Source organism: Ursus arctos, unplaced genomic scaffold, assembly GCF_023065955.2.
Source record: "Ursus arctos isolate Adak ecotype North America unplaced genomic scaffold, UrsArc2.0 scaffold_3, whole genome shotgun sequence".
Classification (NCBI taxonomy): Eukaryota; Metazoa; Chordata; class Mammalia; order Carnivora; family Ursidae; genus Ursus; species Ursus arctos.
The window spans coordinates 32,363,868-32,377,762 of NW_026622985.1; the positions used below are offsets into that span (position 1 = coordinate 32,363,868).

General features: G+C 40.0%; 1 protein-coding gene across 6 annotated transcripts in view; it reads left to right on the plus strand.

The window, feature by feature from the left end:
- Positions 1 to 13,895, plus strand: part of CDK14 (cyclin dependent kinase 14) — a 701,485-nt gene that overhangs the window by 592,542 nt on the left and 95,048 nt on the right. For all 6 annotated transcript variants that reach the window (XM_044386363.3, XM_044386367.3, XM_044386366.3 and 3 more), the window contains one exon: positions 1,569 to 1,712. In XM_044386363.3, coding sequence (XP_044242298.1) covers positions 1,569 to 1,684 — 116 coding nt within the window. In that variant the 3' untranslated portion in view covers positions 1,685 to 1,712. The remainder of the gene's footprint in view (positions 1 to 1,568; positions 1,713 to 13,895) is intronic.

Sequence of the window (13,895 nt, forward strand, 5' to 3'; positions counted from 1 at the left end):
AGGCTTTCATGCCCAAGACACCGGAACTGCTGTTCTTAAAGTCTCTGTCCATCAGTCTTTCCCTAGCCTTCATCTAGATCCATCAACAGAATTCAGCACGACTGTCCACTATCACCTCCTAGTAACATTTCCTTCACTTGGATTCCAGGACAGGACTCTCCCGTGGCTTTCCTGTTGCTTCCCTACACTCTCCTCTTCTGACCTCTTTGTGGATTTCTCCTCATCTGCCAGCCCTCTCACTTTTAGCATGCTCTAGAGCATAATCCTCAGGTCTTTCTGTCTACATACACTCCCCAGAGCCTCTGTGATCTCATTCAGTCTCATGATTTTAGGTATCATCTTACATTGACAGCTTCCAAATTGCTATCTCCAGTCCCACCTTCCCTGACTCCAGGCTTGCATATTCAGCCAACTATTCAGCATCTCCATTTGGCCCTCTAGGAGGCATCTCGAACTTAATATCACCAAAATTGAATTGATCTTCCCCCCAGACTTGCTCCTTCTGTCCTCTCCCCCTTGTCAATAAATGGCAACATTGTTCTTCCCACTGATGGAAGGTGTCCTCGACGCCTCTTCTTTTGTCACACTCAAACCCAGTTCTTCCACAGACCCTGTTGGCACTCCCTTCCAAAGAGATCAAGGACACACCACTCCTCACTTCTTCACTGCTATTGCCCTGCCCCAAGTCACTCCCCATCTTCTCTCACCTGTATTTTACCAATAGCCTTCCATTTTGCCTGCTTCTCATCTAGCTTCTTGGATCAGCCCTTGCTCTTTCTTCTTCCTATCGTTTATGCTTGCTTTTTCTCTAGATTTGTGCCTGCCTTGCTCTCTCACCTCCTTGGGTCTCCACTCAAATGTACCTTATCAAGAAAGCCCTGGGGGCGTCGGGGTGGCTCAGTCAGTTAAGCATCCAACTCTTGATTTCAGCTCAGGTCTTGATCTCGGGGTTGTGAGTTCAAGCCCCACACTGGGTTCCATGCTGTGTGTGGAACCTACTCAAAAACAGAAAAGAAAAAAAAAAAGAAAGCCTTCACTGACCTTCTTCCACCCCAGCATTTCCAGTTTCTCTTCCCTGCTTTATTTTTTTTCATAACACTTACTGCTAGTTGATATATTTGGTTATTTATCATCTGTCTCCCCTGAATGGAATCAACAAGAACATGGATTTCTTTTCATTCTGGTTTATACACTGCAGGATTCCAAGATACCTAGAACAGTGTGGGGCTCCATAAATATTTCTCCGGTGCATTAATGAAAGAATGGCATGAAGGAAGTGCAAGATATGTTGTTTCCAACCCAAGTTCGTTGTTCTAGATGAGAGAAATATGAGCACGAATATCAACCGCCCTGTCGTTCTGAAGGGAAGGCAGACAATGCTGATGTATGTGTGTATAAATCTGTGTCACTGTGTCTGTGGCTATTACCACTGGACATTTCAGAGCCCAACACATACCATGATGTTTTACGGGCTGGATGTGTGAAACTGCATCTCAGTGTACGTTTACAAGGAAAGATTATAAATGATCTATAAATATTTAAATGGAAACTCTCTATTCTGTCCACAGTGTCTTCTATTTTTACTGTCCCAAACGTAAGATTGCAGCCAGAAGCTGGAGAAAGCATGCGGGCCTTCGGGAAAAACAATAGTTATGGCAAAAGTCTATCAAATAGCAAACACTGATGAGCACAGCGTTCTCAAGAAAGCACAGGTAAGGTGACCTCCTTTGCCTGGGAACTAACAATGAATAGACATTGAATAGATCTTTTAAATGAAATATTTCAGATTCCTTTTGTCCCCCCCTACATGTGCTGTGAATCTCTTGTGTTCATTATGGCTTTCCTCACGGAGTCTACCGAGGAGGCTACAGTTAGTCGTATTTTCAGGTACCTGCTGGATCCTAGCCAAAATTGTAGTTTATTTATGCAGTCATAAACAAACCATTTCAGTTCTAAGCAAATCATTGTAACTACTCATACATTCTTCATTGAGGTTAGAGAAAGGTTAACCTTGGGCTGTATCTAAGTCACAGAGTTACTTATTGGGCCCACACAATTCTTCAAATTAGTTGCTCTCATTTTAAAATGGAGGGATTTTACACAAAGTCTGGATTCTTAGCTTTTTTTTTTTTTAAATCAACAACTCTGGCAATACTGCACTCACATTCCTGCGAGCATTTTGTGTGTATAACTGAATCGTGGCTGCTTCCCTTGGAAAGAACATGCGCTCCCTCGTTTAGCTCAGCTGCCGTGTGGGCTACTTAGCCCACTTCTGAGTCCTCCCTGGCCCCTAGTACAGACCTTATCATGATGAAGCTTTTCTTTTTTTTCCTGTTCGATTCCTTGACCTCTGCTATTCTGCAGATAGAAAGTGTCATCTAAACAAGGCAATCTCTAGCATGTCGCCTGTTCTAGTCACACATGCTTCACAGAAACAAGCAGAAGACAGCCACTTCTGAAAAGGCTGTGTCTTTATTGCCAGATGGAAAAGTCTGGAATTTTTTTGGAATTTTATGCCTATATATATCTTTCTGTTTAATGTAACATAACTCTGAAGCGAATGGAGAACACACTTTTTTGTGGGGAAGGCTTTTTATTTGCTAGCCCATATGTGTTCCTTGCTCATGTGGATATTCAGTAATTACATGTTCCAGTGAAGGAGATAGACAGCATTGCAAGAGCCCCTCTTCCTTTTTCTCCTTCTTAATACGAAATATGTTAATAGGCTGAATTGCCAGCAGGGCAAAAGGGACGAATAGAGCTGTCCACCATATCTTAGGGGTGATTTGCCAAAACCTGGAGCTGTGTGGGGGACTTCACTGTTGCCTTCATCAATGTGGGGCCAATTTTGGCCTCTCAGGAATATGGTGGTGGTTTTTGAATGATGGAAATGAAAGATGGCCAGGTAAAACACGGCGTATAAATGCCAGTCAGAAAATGTTGCTATAGACTCCCTGCTCCTCCAACTTAAGAGTAAGATTCTTCATCCTTCACGTTATTTCTCCCCATTGGATACAAAGCTACCTAGAAGCACAAGTTCACTCCCTCCCTGGTGTTTGTACTCCCTTTCTGAATTTCAGTTGGTCACGCAAAGAGTGGGCTGAGTTACCTCCTGGTTCTGAGAACAGTTTTAATTGATGCGGTTTGTAGCATATGCTTTTTAAAGTATTTAACCTGCATAATGAGGGCACCTGGCTTTAGAAATCCCGCAGCCCATTCAGTAAAACAAAACCAAAGTTGGACTTTATTTGTGCTACCACACGCACCCAGGCACACAGGCAAGCTTGACTTTCAGTCACAGGGCTGTGTATCTTTTCTTCTCTGCTCTTTTAATATCTCTCTGACCTGAGCCTACCTAGCCAGTCAAAGCTGCTAGAAGGTGCTTCAGGTCAACTTCTTGCAAAATCAAATCAAGCTGACTGGACAGAAACACTGCCCGTAAGGTCTCAGAAATTGCTAATTAAAAAGGAGGTTTGTAAAGAGGTGCTCAGAACCTCAGTCATCCGTATTTGAAAAGCTTTTACAAAAATGTGTTTTCTTTGCTTTCGAGCTAGATTTAAGGTTATACAAACTCCTTCCTCTAGAATTATTTGATAATAATACAAATATGTTTCCTTTGAGTTTCCTCCTTTTCACATCAAATATTAAGGCTTTAATATTATCGTGTATGTTGCTTTCTCCCAAATCCAAATACCTCAACTCGAGTCAACATTATATTGAGGAAACATCTAAGTTTTTCTTTTTTTGGAAAAGCTGCAGGGAAACTGGATTCAAAGAGTTTTCTGTCAGCCAACAGAAAAAGAAACCATTTTAATTTCTCACCTTTGTGGGTTTTTAATTTTACTCAAATGAGGTCATCTTACAGATCAAGTAGTACAGCCTATATATTGACCTAATACATCTGTGCAGTGGAACTTATTCAGACCAATAGCTGAATATTAATGTCTATATTGTAGATATGACAGAGCAAAAAGTCTACATAAGTAGGGTATTTGTACAGAAAAACATGTAATTCCCTAGATTTTGATTTTGTTGTTGATGAATTAATTAACTATTTAGAGCAAGCTGTGGCATGTTTAATTTTTCTCAAAAGTCCCAATTCTTTGTAAAGCCCAGAGAGATTGGGAAAAAGAGGTATGGGAAAGAGGTTGAGGGCCCAATGAGGGTAAAACTGTAATCTGGCATTTCAGCCACCTCTCTTTGGGGAGTTGCGCACAGTCAGGGTGAAAAAAGCATTGTATCACTTCTGTTTTTGAAATGATGGAAAACTGTTCTAATCCCTAACTTTCCTCCTATACCTCAGTGCCAAATTGTTTCTAAACTCGCATACTAAGGTCACTTCAATTATTTAGTTAATAATACTGGATTTGCATAAAGTGGCCTTAGTGGAAAAGCTAATGAGAAGCATTTTTCTTTGTAGCAGAAAGCAATTTTGGTTTCATAGTCTTATAACCAGATTAAATGAAAAGAAAACTCCCTGCACCTAAGCTAAAAATGGGGTAGGTGCAGCTGGATGATCAGAATACTGTGCTTCCTACGTGTTGTTACTGCCAAATTGCTAGTAGACTAATGCTTTCATAGATTGTCCCCACTCTTTTTATCAGCATTGAAGGGTAAGACCATCCTAAAGTGTGAGAGAGCCTTAAAATGTGCACTGAAATTTTTCCCAAAGAAAAGACCAGAAGCTATCAAATACCACATCCATTTGTATCACATATTTGCATATAGCAATACCAAACACGCCCCTAGGCTGAGCTTAATTTTCCAGTCATTCTAAATTGAGACGGGAACTGCATGGTCACTCTGTCAACTCCTTTTGCTGAATACAGGGATAAGAAAGACGCTTTGGCATCATTATCTGAACATTCAATAAAGCAGGTGTTCTCAAGCTCTGGGGAGTTTTTAAAAGTGCAGTTTCCCGGGGTCCATGAATCTGCAATTTGAAGGACCCCAAAGAATGTTAATGCAGGTAGCCCTTGAATCACATATGATGAAATCTTCAGTAAATATTCAAGAACTGTATATTTATGAAGTAAAATAATCAACTTTTTGGATCAGGACTGGATAAAAACAAACTAGGAAAATCCATCTCTTCCCTTCCCTTCCTTATTCTTTTAAGGAAGAATAGCGCAGAGTTATGCTATCCAACATGGTAACCCACGGGCCACGTGTGGCTATTTCCATTTAATTTTTAATTAATTAAAATTAAATTAAAATTTGGTTTCCTCAGCAGCAGACCCCCATTTCAAGTGCTCATTAGCTACACATGACTAGTGGCCACATCCTGGGGACAGGGCAGATACAGAACCTTTCCAGCATCACAGAACACTCTACTGGATCGTACTGGTGAAGCCCATTTCCCCTGCCTGCCTTTTAAAAAAGGAATCAGGAAAATTAAACTGCACACAATCAGTAAAAGTATGTTTCAGTTATAGATTATAGCCGTCTAAGAGAAGCTTAAAATGTGTGAGGAAGGGATGCCTTCAAGTGAGAGAACAGGCGGCAGAGGGAGAGGGACAGAGACAGATCATTGAGAATGACAGAAAGAGCTGTGCCGCGGGAACGGGCAAGACCACGAGGGAGTGGGTGTCAGGATCTTACAGGGGAAGGAGACAGGGTCAGGTTTCTTCAGTTAACAGTGGTCTTTGTTGAGGTTGCTTTGGGAAATTAGACAGAACAAGGCTGACAGTCTACGCAGCTTTATAGACAGGCCTCACAAAGACTGGGTGTCCATCAGAATCCAACAGTAGCTTTATTTTGTCTACCACCTTCACCACCACCCCAGCTCCAGTAACTGCTCCAGCGGAAGCAGCCAGCTGTTGCTGTCCTCTGTGCTGTGGCATTATGGTGCCTAATTTTTTCTGGCTGTGCCTCTGCTAACATTTTCCTCTTCTCTTCATCTCATGATTTCCGCCGACTTGTGTCTGCTTATTCATGAATCCTGCTTATTGTCATTTCCCTTCATCCCTCTATTTCCAGGACAGTCTATCAGTGAGCTCTTTTACTCAGATTCAAACCCTCCTCAGAAGCAGCTCTGATTGGTGTAGGCATCATCATGAAGTGGAAAGCAAAGCTTTGAGCTAGGCTTTTGTGTCAGTCACTCCCTAAGCTGCTGACTGTAGATGGTCCTGGGCCCAGCGCAGAGCCCTGATCCAGTCAGCTGAGCTGTGAACGGGGCCAGTCTTCTCTTAAGGAACCCCTCAGGAGAGAGCTCTGGGTTTAGCCGTCTCTGAAGCTTCTACAAAGCAAGGAGTATAGCCAGAAGGCACCTTGCCTGGCCTGTACACTACCAAGGAAAAAAAAATCAAACAAATATAGAGGGAAATTCCAATTTTAATAGCATAACAGCCTCATCATTGTGTGATATTTTTTGACAAAAGGTTTTTTTAAGCCATGTTGCATTTTCTCAACTCTAGACACAAAAGGAGATAATACTCATTAATACTTACTACAGTGTAGGAAATTCAAGTATTCGTTGTAGCTTTCCTTTAGCAGCAGGAAGTTTCCTGGGTTTTTTCCTGCAAGAACTTATTTTCTGCATGATCCTACAGATTATTTTTTTCCCCTACCAAACAAGTACAGTTTTATTATCTCTGTTGTCTCATGCAATTGACAATAGTTGTGGAAATAACAGGCAGAGGAGGAAACAAACCTTAGTGTTCCTCACAGGTTTTAACTGAAAGAATCCCTGGTTTTTGTCATTACCCCTACATTGCTGCAGATGAAAAAATATATCTTATTCGGGAAATTGACGGTGCTGTGAACAAAGATGCATAATGCATGTTATGAACACCAGATTGAGAAGAGGCTGTAGTGTTGGCAGTTTAGTTTCCCGACCCACCTCCACCCCCCTTTCCTTAGCTTCCCTCCACCCTGGAGAGTCTATCATCGCCTCTGAACTCTGATGCAAAATAGTAGGCTAAGGATGCTTGTCCCTTCTCTTCTCTCCCTTCCTTCTCTGTCCCTCCACCCCTCCCTCTCCTTGAGTCACCTCTGATCCGTACCCTGCATCACCACCAACCCTGTGAATGGATTAGCAAAGGACTCGAAGGCCTTTACTGTCTAAATCTGCTTAATTATGTCCTGGGATTGTCACAAAGGAGAATGAAAATAAAGTTAAATATATCATGCTTCATCCAGGGTGCATTTTTTAAAGTATTTTTTTAGATTGACATAATTTCAGACTTTTAGAAAAGTTGCAAGAATGGTACAAAGAAGTCCTGATACCCTTCACCTTCTTTCCCCCGTGTTTGCATTTTACTACATTTGCTTTATCATATTCATTTTCTCTCTGTCCTTCCCTCTCGCTCTCTCTTTCATACATACACACACACACACACACACACACACACACACACACACGTGCGTGCGCATTTTTCTAAACCATTAGTTTTACTTACATGGTGCTCCATAACCTTTAACTATTTCAGTGTGCTTTTCTTAAAAGCAGAATTCAGAGTGATATTTTTAAATTAAAAAATAATAACAGTAGTTTTTTTGCCCTTACTTTTCTTTTTCCTTTCTTTGAGAGTTTTTAAAAGCAAAATGGCTGAAAGAGAAGAAACTGGGGTGATGCTCCACAAATTGGTTCGTCAGCCCATGGATTCTCAAAAATTAGCTGTATTTCTGTGATTCAATTTTCCAGGTCAGATGAGCTTTCAAATTGTGGAGTGAGGGTGGGGGAAGGCACTGCAGCTTGCATCTTCTGTCTTTTTAAAACCCAAATTAATTTCTTAGGGACTATTTAGCCAGCAGCATAATATGGATGAAGCTTTCTTATAAGTAATGGGCACAAGATGTGATGTGGCTGGTAAGCAAGATATCTGTGAGAATGCTTGGCCAAACTATTATGAAGTTAGCAGTCACATATAACAAGTAGTTATAATCAGTTCAGGTGCTCTATTTTTCCCTTTCATTTAATGTTGATTCTTATGAATTTGGGATACAGAAGGAATCGTCTATGCCCTAAGTGCACTGTATTGTATTATTAATACCAGGATAGCTGCTGAGTCCCACTAGACAGTCTTTGTGGTCTGCGGATGCTCTAAGAAGTGTCTGAGCATAAAAGGAGGCTGTTTGAGTTGAAGTGGGCTGATGGTCTGGGATGACATTTGAATGCATGGAGGACAATGTCTAAATGACAATGTCGAGAAGAGAAGGCAAAAAGAAGCTTGAAACTATTCCCATTGTCCCACAGATGCTCATCACTCCTGAGATATTCCTCACATGGAAGCTTTGTCTGGGTAGAAACAGGGTGTGGGATCAGGGAGGGATAGACCCTGGGAACGTGGGACAAAAGCCAGGGATTCAGGTCCTTAGGCAGATTAAAATTCCAGAGAGATAGCAAATGTAATGAAAACTGCAACCCAAATATATTTCAAGTCTAACAAAGTTAAAACATTTTAGCTTATTACAAATATATTTAACAAAATGTTTGCAATACTCTGAGATGCTTCTATGAATAAAGGTTTTAAGAACATCAAATTAGTTGTGCAAATGAATAATTTACCGGGTCTTCTTTGGAATTTAGGATAGCTGTTTCCTTTACCAACGCGCGCACACACACACGTGCGCGCGCGCATGCGCGCGCGCACATGCTGTACCCTCACACAGCCAAGTAGAATGATTTTTCAACAGTCCTAGAGTTGTTAGGATAATATCATAGATTAGTCAAAGGATTGTTTTTCCACCCAAGGAAATAATGTACAAGGTCTAGAACAAAAGCAATACCGAAGTTGCAGAAATGGATGGAAATTTATCTCAGAATAGGTATCACCACGTATGCCAAGCATGGAATCAAATACTGCACCGTTAACTTCCGTATTGGGTGAAGTGTTTTTCCTTTAAATTATCCCCATTCTTTTAATGTAGTTTGCATTATGTATAGTGCCCTTGGATTTTTAATTGCTCCGGATTATCATTTTCAATGCAATTAGTAAAATGCCCTCAATTACATATAATAATTACTGTAAATGGGGCTATTGGCCTAATTACTATAAATGGCGAAAGATGTGTGATTATCATGTGCAATTAAATCATGTACAGTATTTATTTTACATTATTACATACAATGGCATAATGATAACACATAGTTATATTGTATCATTCCTTGGTCAACAAATCTACTTCATACTGAGATACCTAGAGTGGTGATCTGTGTACTGGATCTTTCTTCCTAAAGTAATTGGGTTGTTCTGTGGGCTGGGAACCCACTAAATAAACTGATTGTGCACAGAAGAAAAAAATCTGGAAGGAAAAAATTATTTTATCTCCATTAATTAGGAATGCCCAGATTATCCTATGTTGTCAGTGTTAAATCCTCCCTGAGCACAAAGCCAGCCTCCAACATACCTGTTTGTTTTTATGTAAATGGATAAAAATCAACACCCCTAAATGCTGGCAACATTTAAAATATGCCTGGGGAAAAAAAAAAAAAAAGGTCCTTTCTTCATTGTGGCAAACATGATAATCATCCCTAGTTTACAAATAAATGCACACTTAACAAGCTTATAGCATATAATTAATTCTGCAAAGGATGCTGTTTGGCAGAGTGGGATTAAGAGAATTGCATATTGATAGTGGCAGGAGAAATAAATCTATTTTCTCTGCGTAAGGTAGGGTGTTCTTGTGTTCTCTAGAAACTGGCACATCTCAGAGGTGTTGCTCCCAAAATGATCTCAGGATGGAAAGAAATCCGTAATTACAGAGCCAGGCATTCAGTTGTGTCCTAATTTTCCCACCAGTTTTTCAGTGTTTCAGCTGCCTCAGAGACTTAAAGTATTCTCATTAGGTAGCTGCAGAGGCAACCACTTGCCTACTCCCTCATTCTCTTGTTCGCATTTCCTTTTTTTTTTTTTTTTTTTTTTTCCGTTCCTGCCTTGGGAGTGACTGTGAAGATCATTTGCTGGAATGATTGGCAGGTTAGAGGATTCGATCAGATGAGTTCCTCTTAGTGCAGGTCAAAAAGGCTAGTTAGCAGGAGCTGTCGAAAAATGCCAGCAGCATTCGAAATGGGAAATGTCATGACTTCGAGGCAGGGGGTGCCACCTGGAACAGAAAGCCCCCAGCTCATTAGCAAGTTACAGGATGTGGGCTTAACTGGAGGGAGCAGAGAAGGAAAGATAATACCCAATAGGGAAAATGATTGTGAAGTGGAATTGATTTCATGTATAATTTGTTTATCACTGGAGGGGACAAATGCTGTCCTTCTGACATGAGCAGAGGAGTATGGACTATGAATGAAGCAACTTAGCATAATCTCCAGGTTGAGCTTTGGATTTGAAGAATGCAAACTTCTTTATTCTTAACTGTGGAAATGATCAGGTCATGTTACATTAATTAAAGCTGACATACTCTCAAATGTTTTATCTGGGCAATTGTGGCAATTCGACAGAAACGGATAAAGATGGGCAACTTCAGAAAAGAAGAGGGATTTTTCCCCCCTCTGCTGGCATGGAAGACTAGCTCAGTTGCATACTGAATTATAACAGTGCTGGTGTTTATCTTCAGTGGTTAGCTAGGCTGCACAAATCAAACCGGGGTTCTCAATTCTCCTGCAATCTCATTTATAGAAGAGAGCATTTGCCCTTTGGGAGATGTAGATCTAATCCATGTGAAAATATGTATGTACATTTTAGAATATGACTGTATCATATTTTGGTATAATGTTAAAATTGTAGTTTTTTTTAAAGGGGAAGCTCTCCGATTTCATTATTGCCTTGTTGTCAGTTCATCTAGAATTTGATATTTTGCCATAAAGTCAACAACTTAGAGTAGCCATAGTTACAGACAAAACTAAACCAAAAAAAGTGTCCTTACAGGAAAAATTAACCTGCAGTTTGTAAAAAGAGAATGTAATGGCAAAACAGAAAAGAATATTGCCTCGCATGTATTCAGACTGAGCTCCAAATTGAAAGGTTCCAGTATTTCTACGGTGTATGAAATGGGCTTCAGCGTAAAGCCTTTCCCTACATAAATTCCATCAGAAAATGTATTTTCTTTTGATAAGAAACTTTTACGATATCATTTATCTTCTACTTGGAGATCTTCATCTTGTTATTTTAAGTCACAGATGCCACAGCTGCAAGTCTTTCTGGGTGTTTACTAAAGGATGTTTACTCAGCGTCCAGATTTTGGTTAAAGCATATATTTTCGAAATGTCTTTGCCTTGAGTTTTTTTTCTCTTAAATATTGAAACCTTTTACGAGGCAGTTATGAAATAGCCAATGCTTGTTTTATCAAGCAGTCTCAGACTGCTGTCTTAAGTGACTAGGAATCTTAAAACCTCTGAGTCAAAACACTGGTGGAAAATTCATTCTGTTCTGTATTCAGCATAAAAAGCTTAGCATTAAGCTACTGAATATAGCTGTCAAGATATACTGCATTAGTTTTGTCAAATCTAAAACTTTAAACATCAACGTGAATCCACTCATCCCCTCATTTGGGAGTTTTATTGTGTGGTCCAGAATCTGGCCTTTGAAAAAAATATATGAAATACTATTTGAAATGGTTCATCTGAAGTTAAGTTTTTTTTTAATTCTGCCCCAGTAACTCAATTTGTTAATAACTGACAGATGTATTCAAAAAAATGAATAAATCAACTATTTTGAGAGGAATGTCAAAAAAAAAAATTTTTTTTAAGAAGAGAATTGAGTCTAGTCATCCACAAGTGGGCTTCCCATTGTTCGGACTAGTTTTTTAAGTAAGACGCCCTTACCTCTCAAGATGGGCGAGCCGGGGGTGTCTGGCCACGCAGACCCAGAGGGGAATGTGGTGTTTGTGTGCGTGCCTGGTCTCCTCCGTCATCCCTTTCTTCGTTCCCTGCCCTCAACTCAGCCTTCCACAGTCAACTCTACAAACACAGACTTTGTAGAATCTTCTGTATTCTTCTCAATTAATCTTCTCTCCATTAACTAAAATAGTATTTGATAAACATACTGACATTCTTGTATTTATCATTCCCTTTGTTGAATATTTTCACTGCTTTATAGATTGAGTGACCTTGTTGTTAAAAGTTTCACCTTCAGATGTGTGGGTTCCCCTCACATAAGGTCCCCTCAGATAAGACATCCTTATAACTGTCCTCTGAGTCAGCAGTTCTCAGCGTGTGGTCTGAATACCCTGGGGATCCCCAGAGGCTCCATGAGGGTCAAAATTGTTTTCATAATAAAACTACGATGTCCTTTGCCTTTTGCACTGAGTTGACATTTTCAGTCATGGCGCAAAAGCAATGGTAAGTAAAACTCCTGGCTCCCCAGCATGACTCAAGGCAGTGGCACCAAACTGTATTTGTAGGCACTAGTTTTTGGTGTGGGTTTTTGGTTTTTGGTTTTTGTGGGTTTTTTTTTCTTGGTGTTTTAAGTGTTTTTCAAAAGCATTTTTGCTTAATAATGTCCTTCATGAAGAGCTAAAAATTATTCATTTTCTTAAACCTCTCACTTTGAGTAAACGTCTTAATACTCCGTGTGACTAACTGGGACGTTGGCATAAGCCATCTCCATGTACCGAGTTACCATGGTTGTCTCAAGGAGAACCTTTGGTGCAGGTGTTGGAGTTGCAAGGTTTACTAGCTGTTTTTCTTCCTGGCAGACATTTTCTCAAACATAAACAAAAAGTGAGTCTGTCACCCAGGGAAAACAAGTGATAGCCTTTGCTATCAATGATAAAATTAAAGCTTTCAAAGGAAAATTAGAACTTGGGGAAGCTATCGTAAACTTTATTTGCCCCTGGGAGCTTTATAGTTCCCCAAATACTTCTCAAGTGAGATGGGTGGTGATATAAGCAAATGTGATTTTTTTGATATTATGTATATTGAAATGTGTCAACGTTTGAGCAATCTGTAACACATTGAATCCGTATTTTCCAAATGACCAATGCATATCAAATACTATTAGAAAATCACTGCATGGATAAAATATTCACTGGGAGTATGAAATAAAGCAATAGATTTTAAAATAAGGAATGTGAAGAATTCATTGATACCACTTCAGATTTCCCAGTGCAACTGACCCTTAAGAAATGACCCCTTGTTGGGTCGCCTGGGTGGCTTAGTTGGTCAAGCGTCTGCCTTCGGCTCAGGTCGTGATCCTGGGGTCCTGGGATCGAGCCCCGCACCGGGCTCCCTGCTCAGTGGGGAGTCTGCTTCTCCCTGTCCCTTGCCCTCTGCCCCTTGCTGCCACTCATGCTCTCACTCGCTCAGTCTCTCTCTCTCTCAAATAAAATCTTTAAAAAAAATTACCACATGTTGAGTTTTGTTGTAATATAAAAGAATATATAGCCATGATTATCTGAAAATGCTATTAAAATACTTTTTTCTTTTCCAACTATGTATCTGTGAGAGGCCACATTTTCTCCAATAGCTTCAACCAAAACAGTATATCATAGGACAGATTAGATACAGAAGCAGATATGGGAATCCAGCTGTTTTATATTCAGCTAGACATTTTTAAAAAGATTTGCATAATTGTAAAGCCGTGCCACCCACCCTCACTAATTCTGTTTGGAAAATATGGATATTTTTATTAAAGTAATATTTAATGTTAACATAATGGATTTTTAATGAACTAATTAATATTTTAAATTATCCATTTTAGCTTCAAATATGGTAAATATCAATAGTTATAATCCATATATACAAAAGATCTTTGGGGGTCCTCTATAATTTTTTTAAAGATTTATTTACTTATTTTAGAGAGAGAGAGAGAGAGAGTGTGGACACACATGAGTGGGGTGCGGGGCAGATGGAGAGGGAGAGAAGCAGACTCCCTGCTGACTGTGGAGCCCGAGGGGGACCCTGAGATCCTGACCTGAGTGGAAAGCAAGAGTCAGACACTTAACCGACTGAGCCATCCAGGCGCCCCTGGGAGTCTTCTATAATTTTTAAGAGCATGAATTGT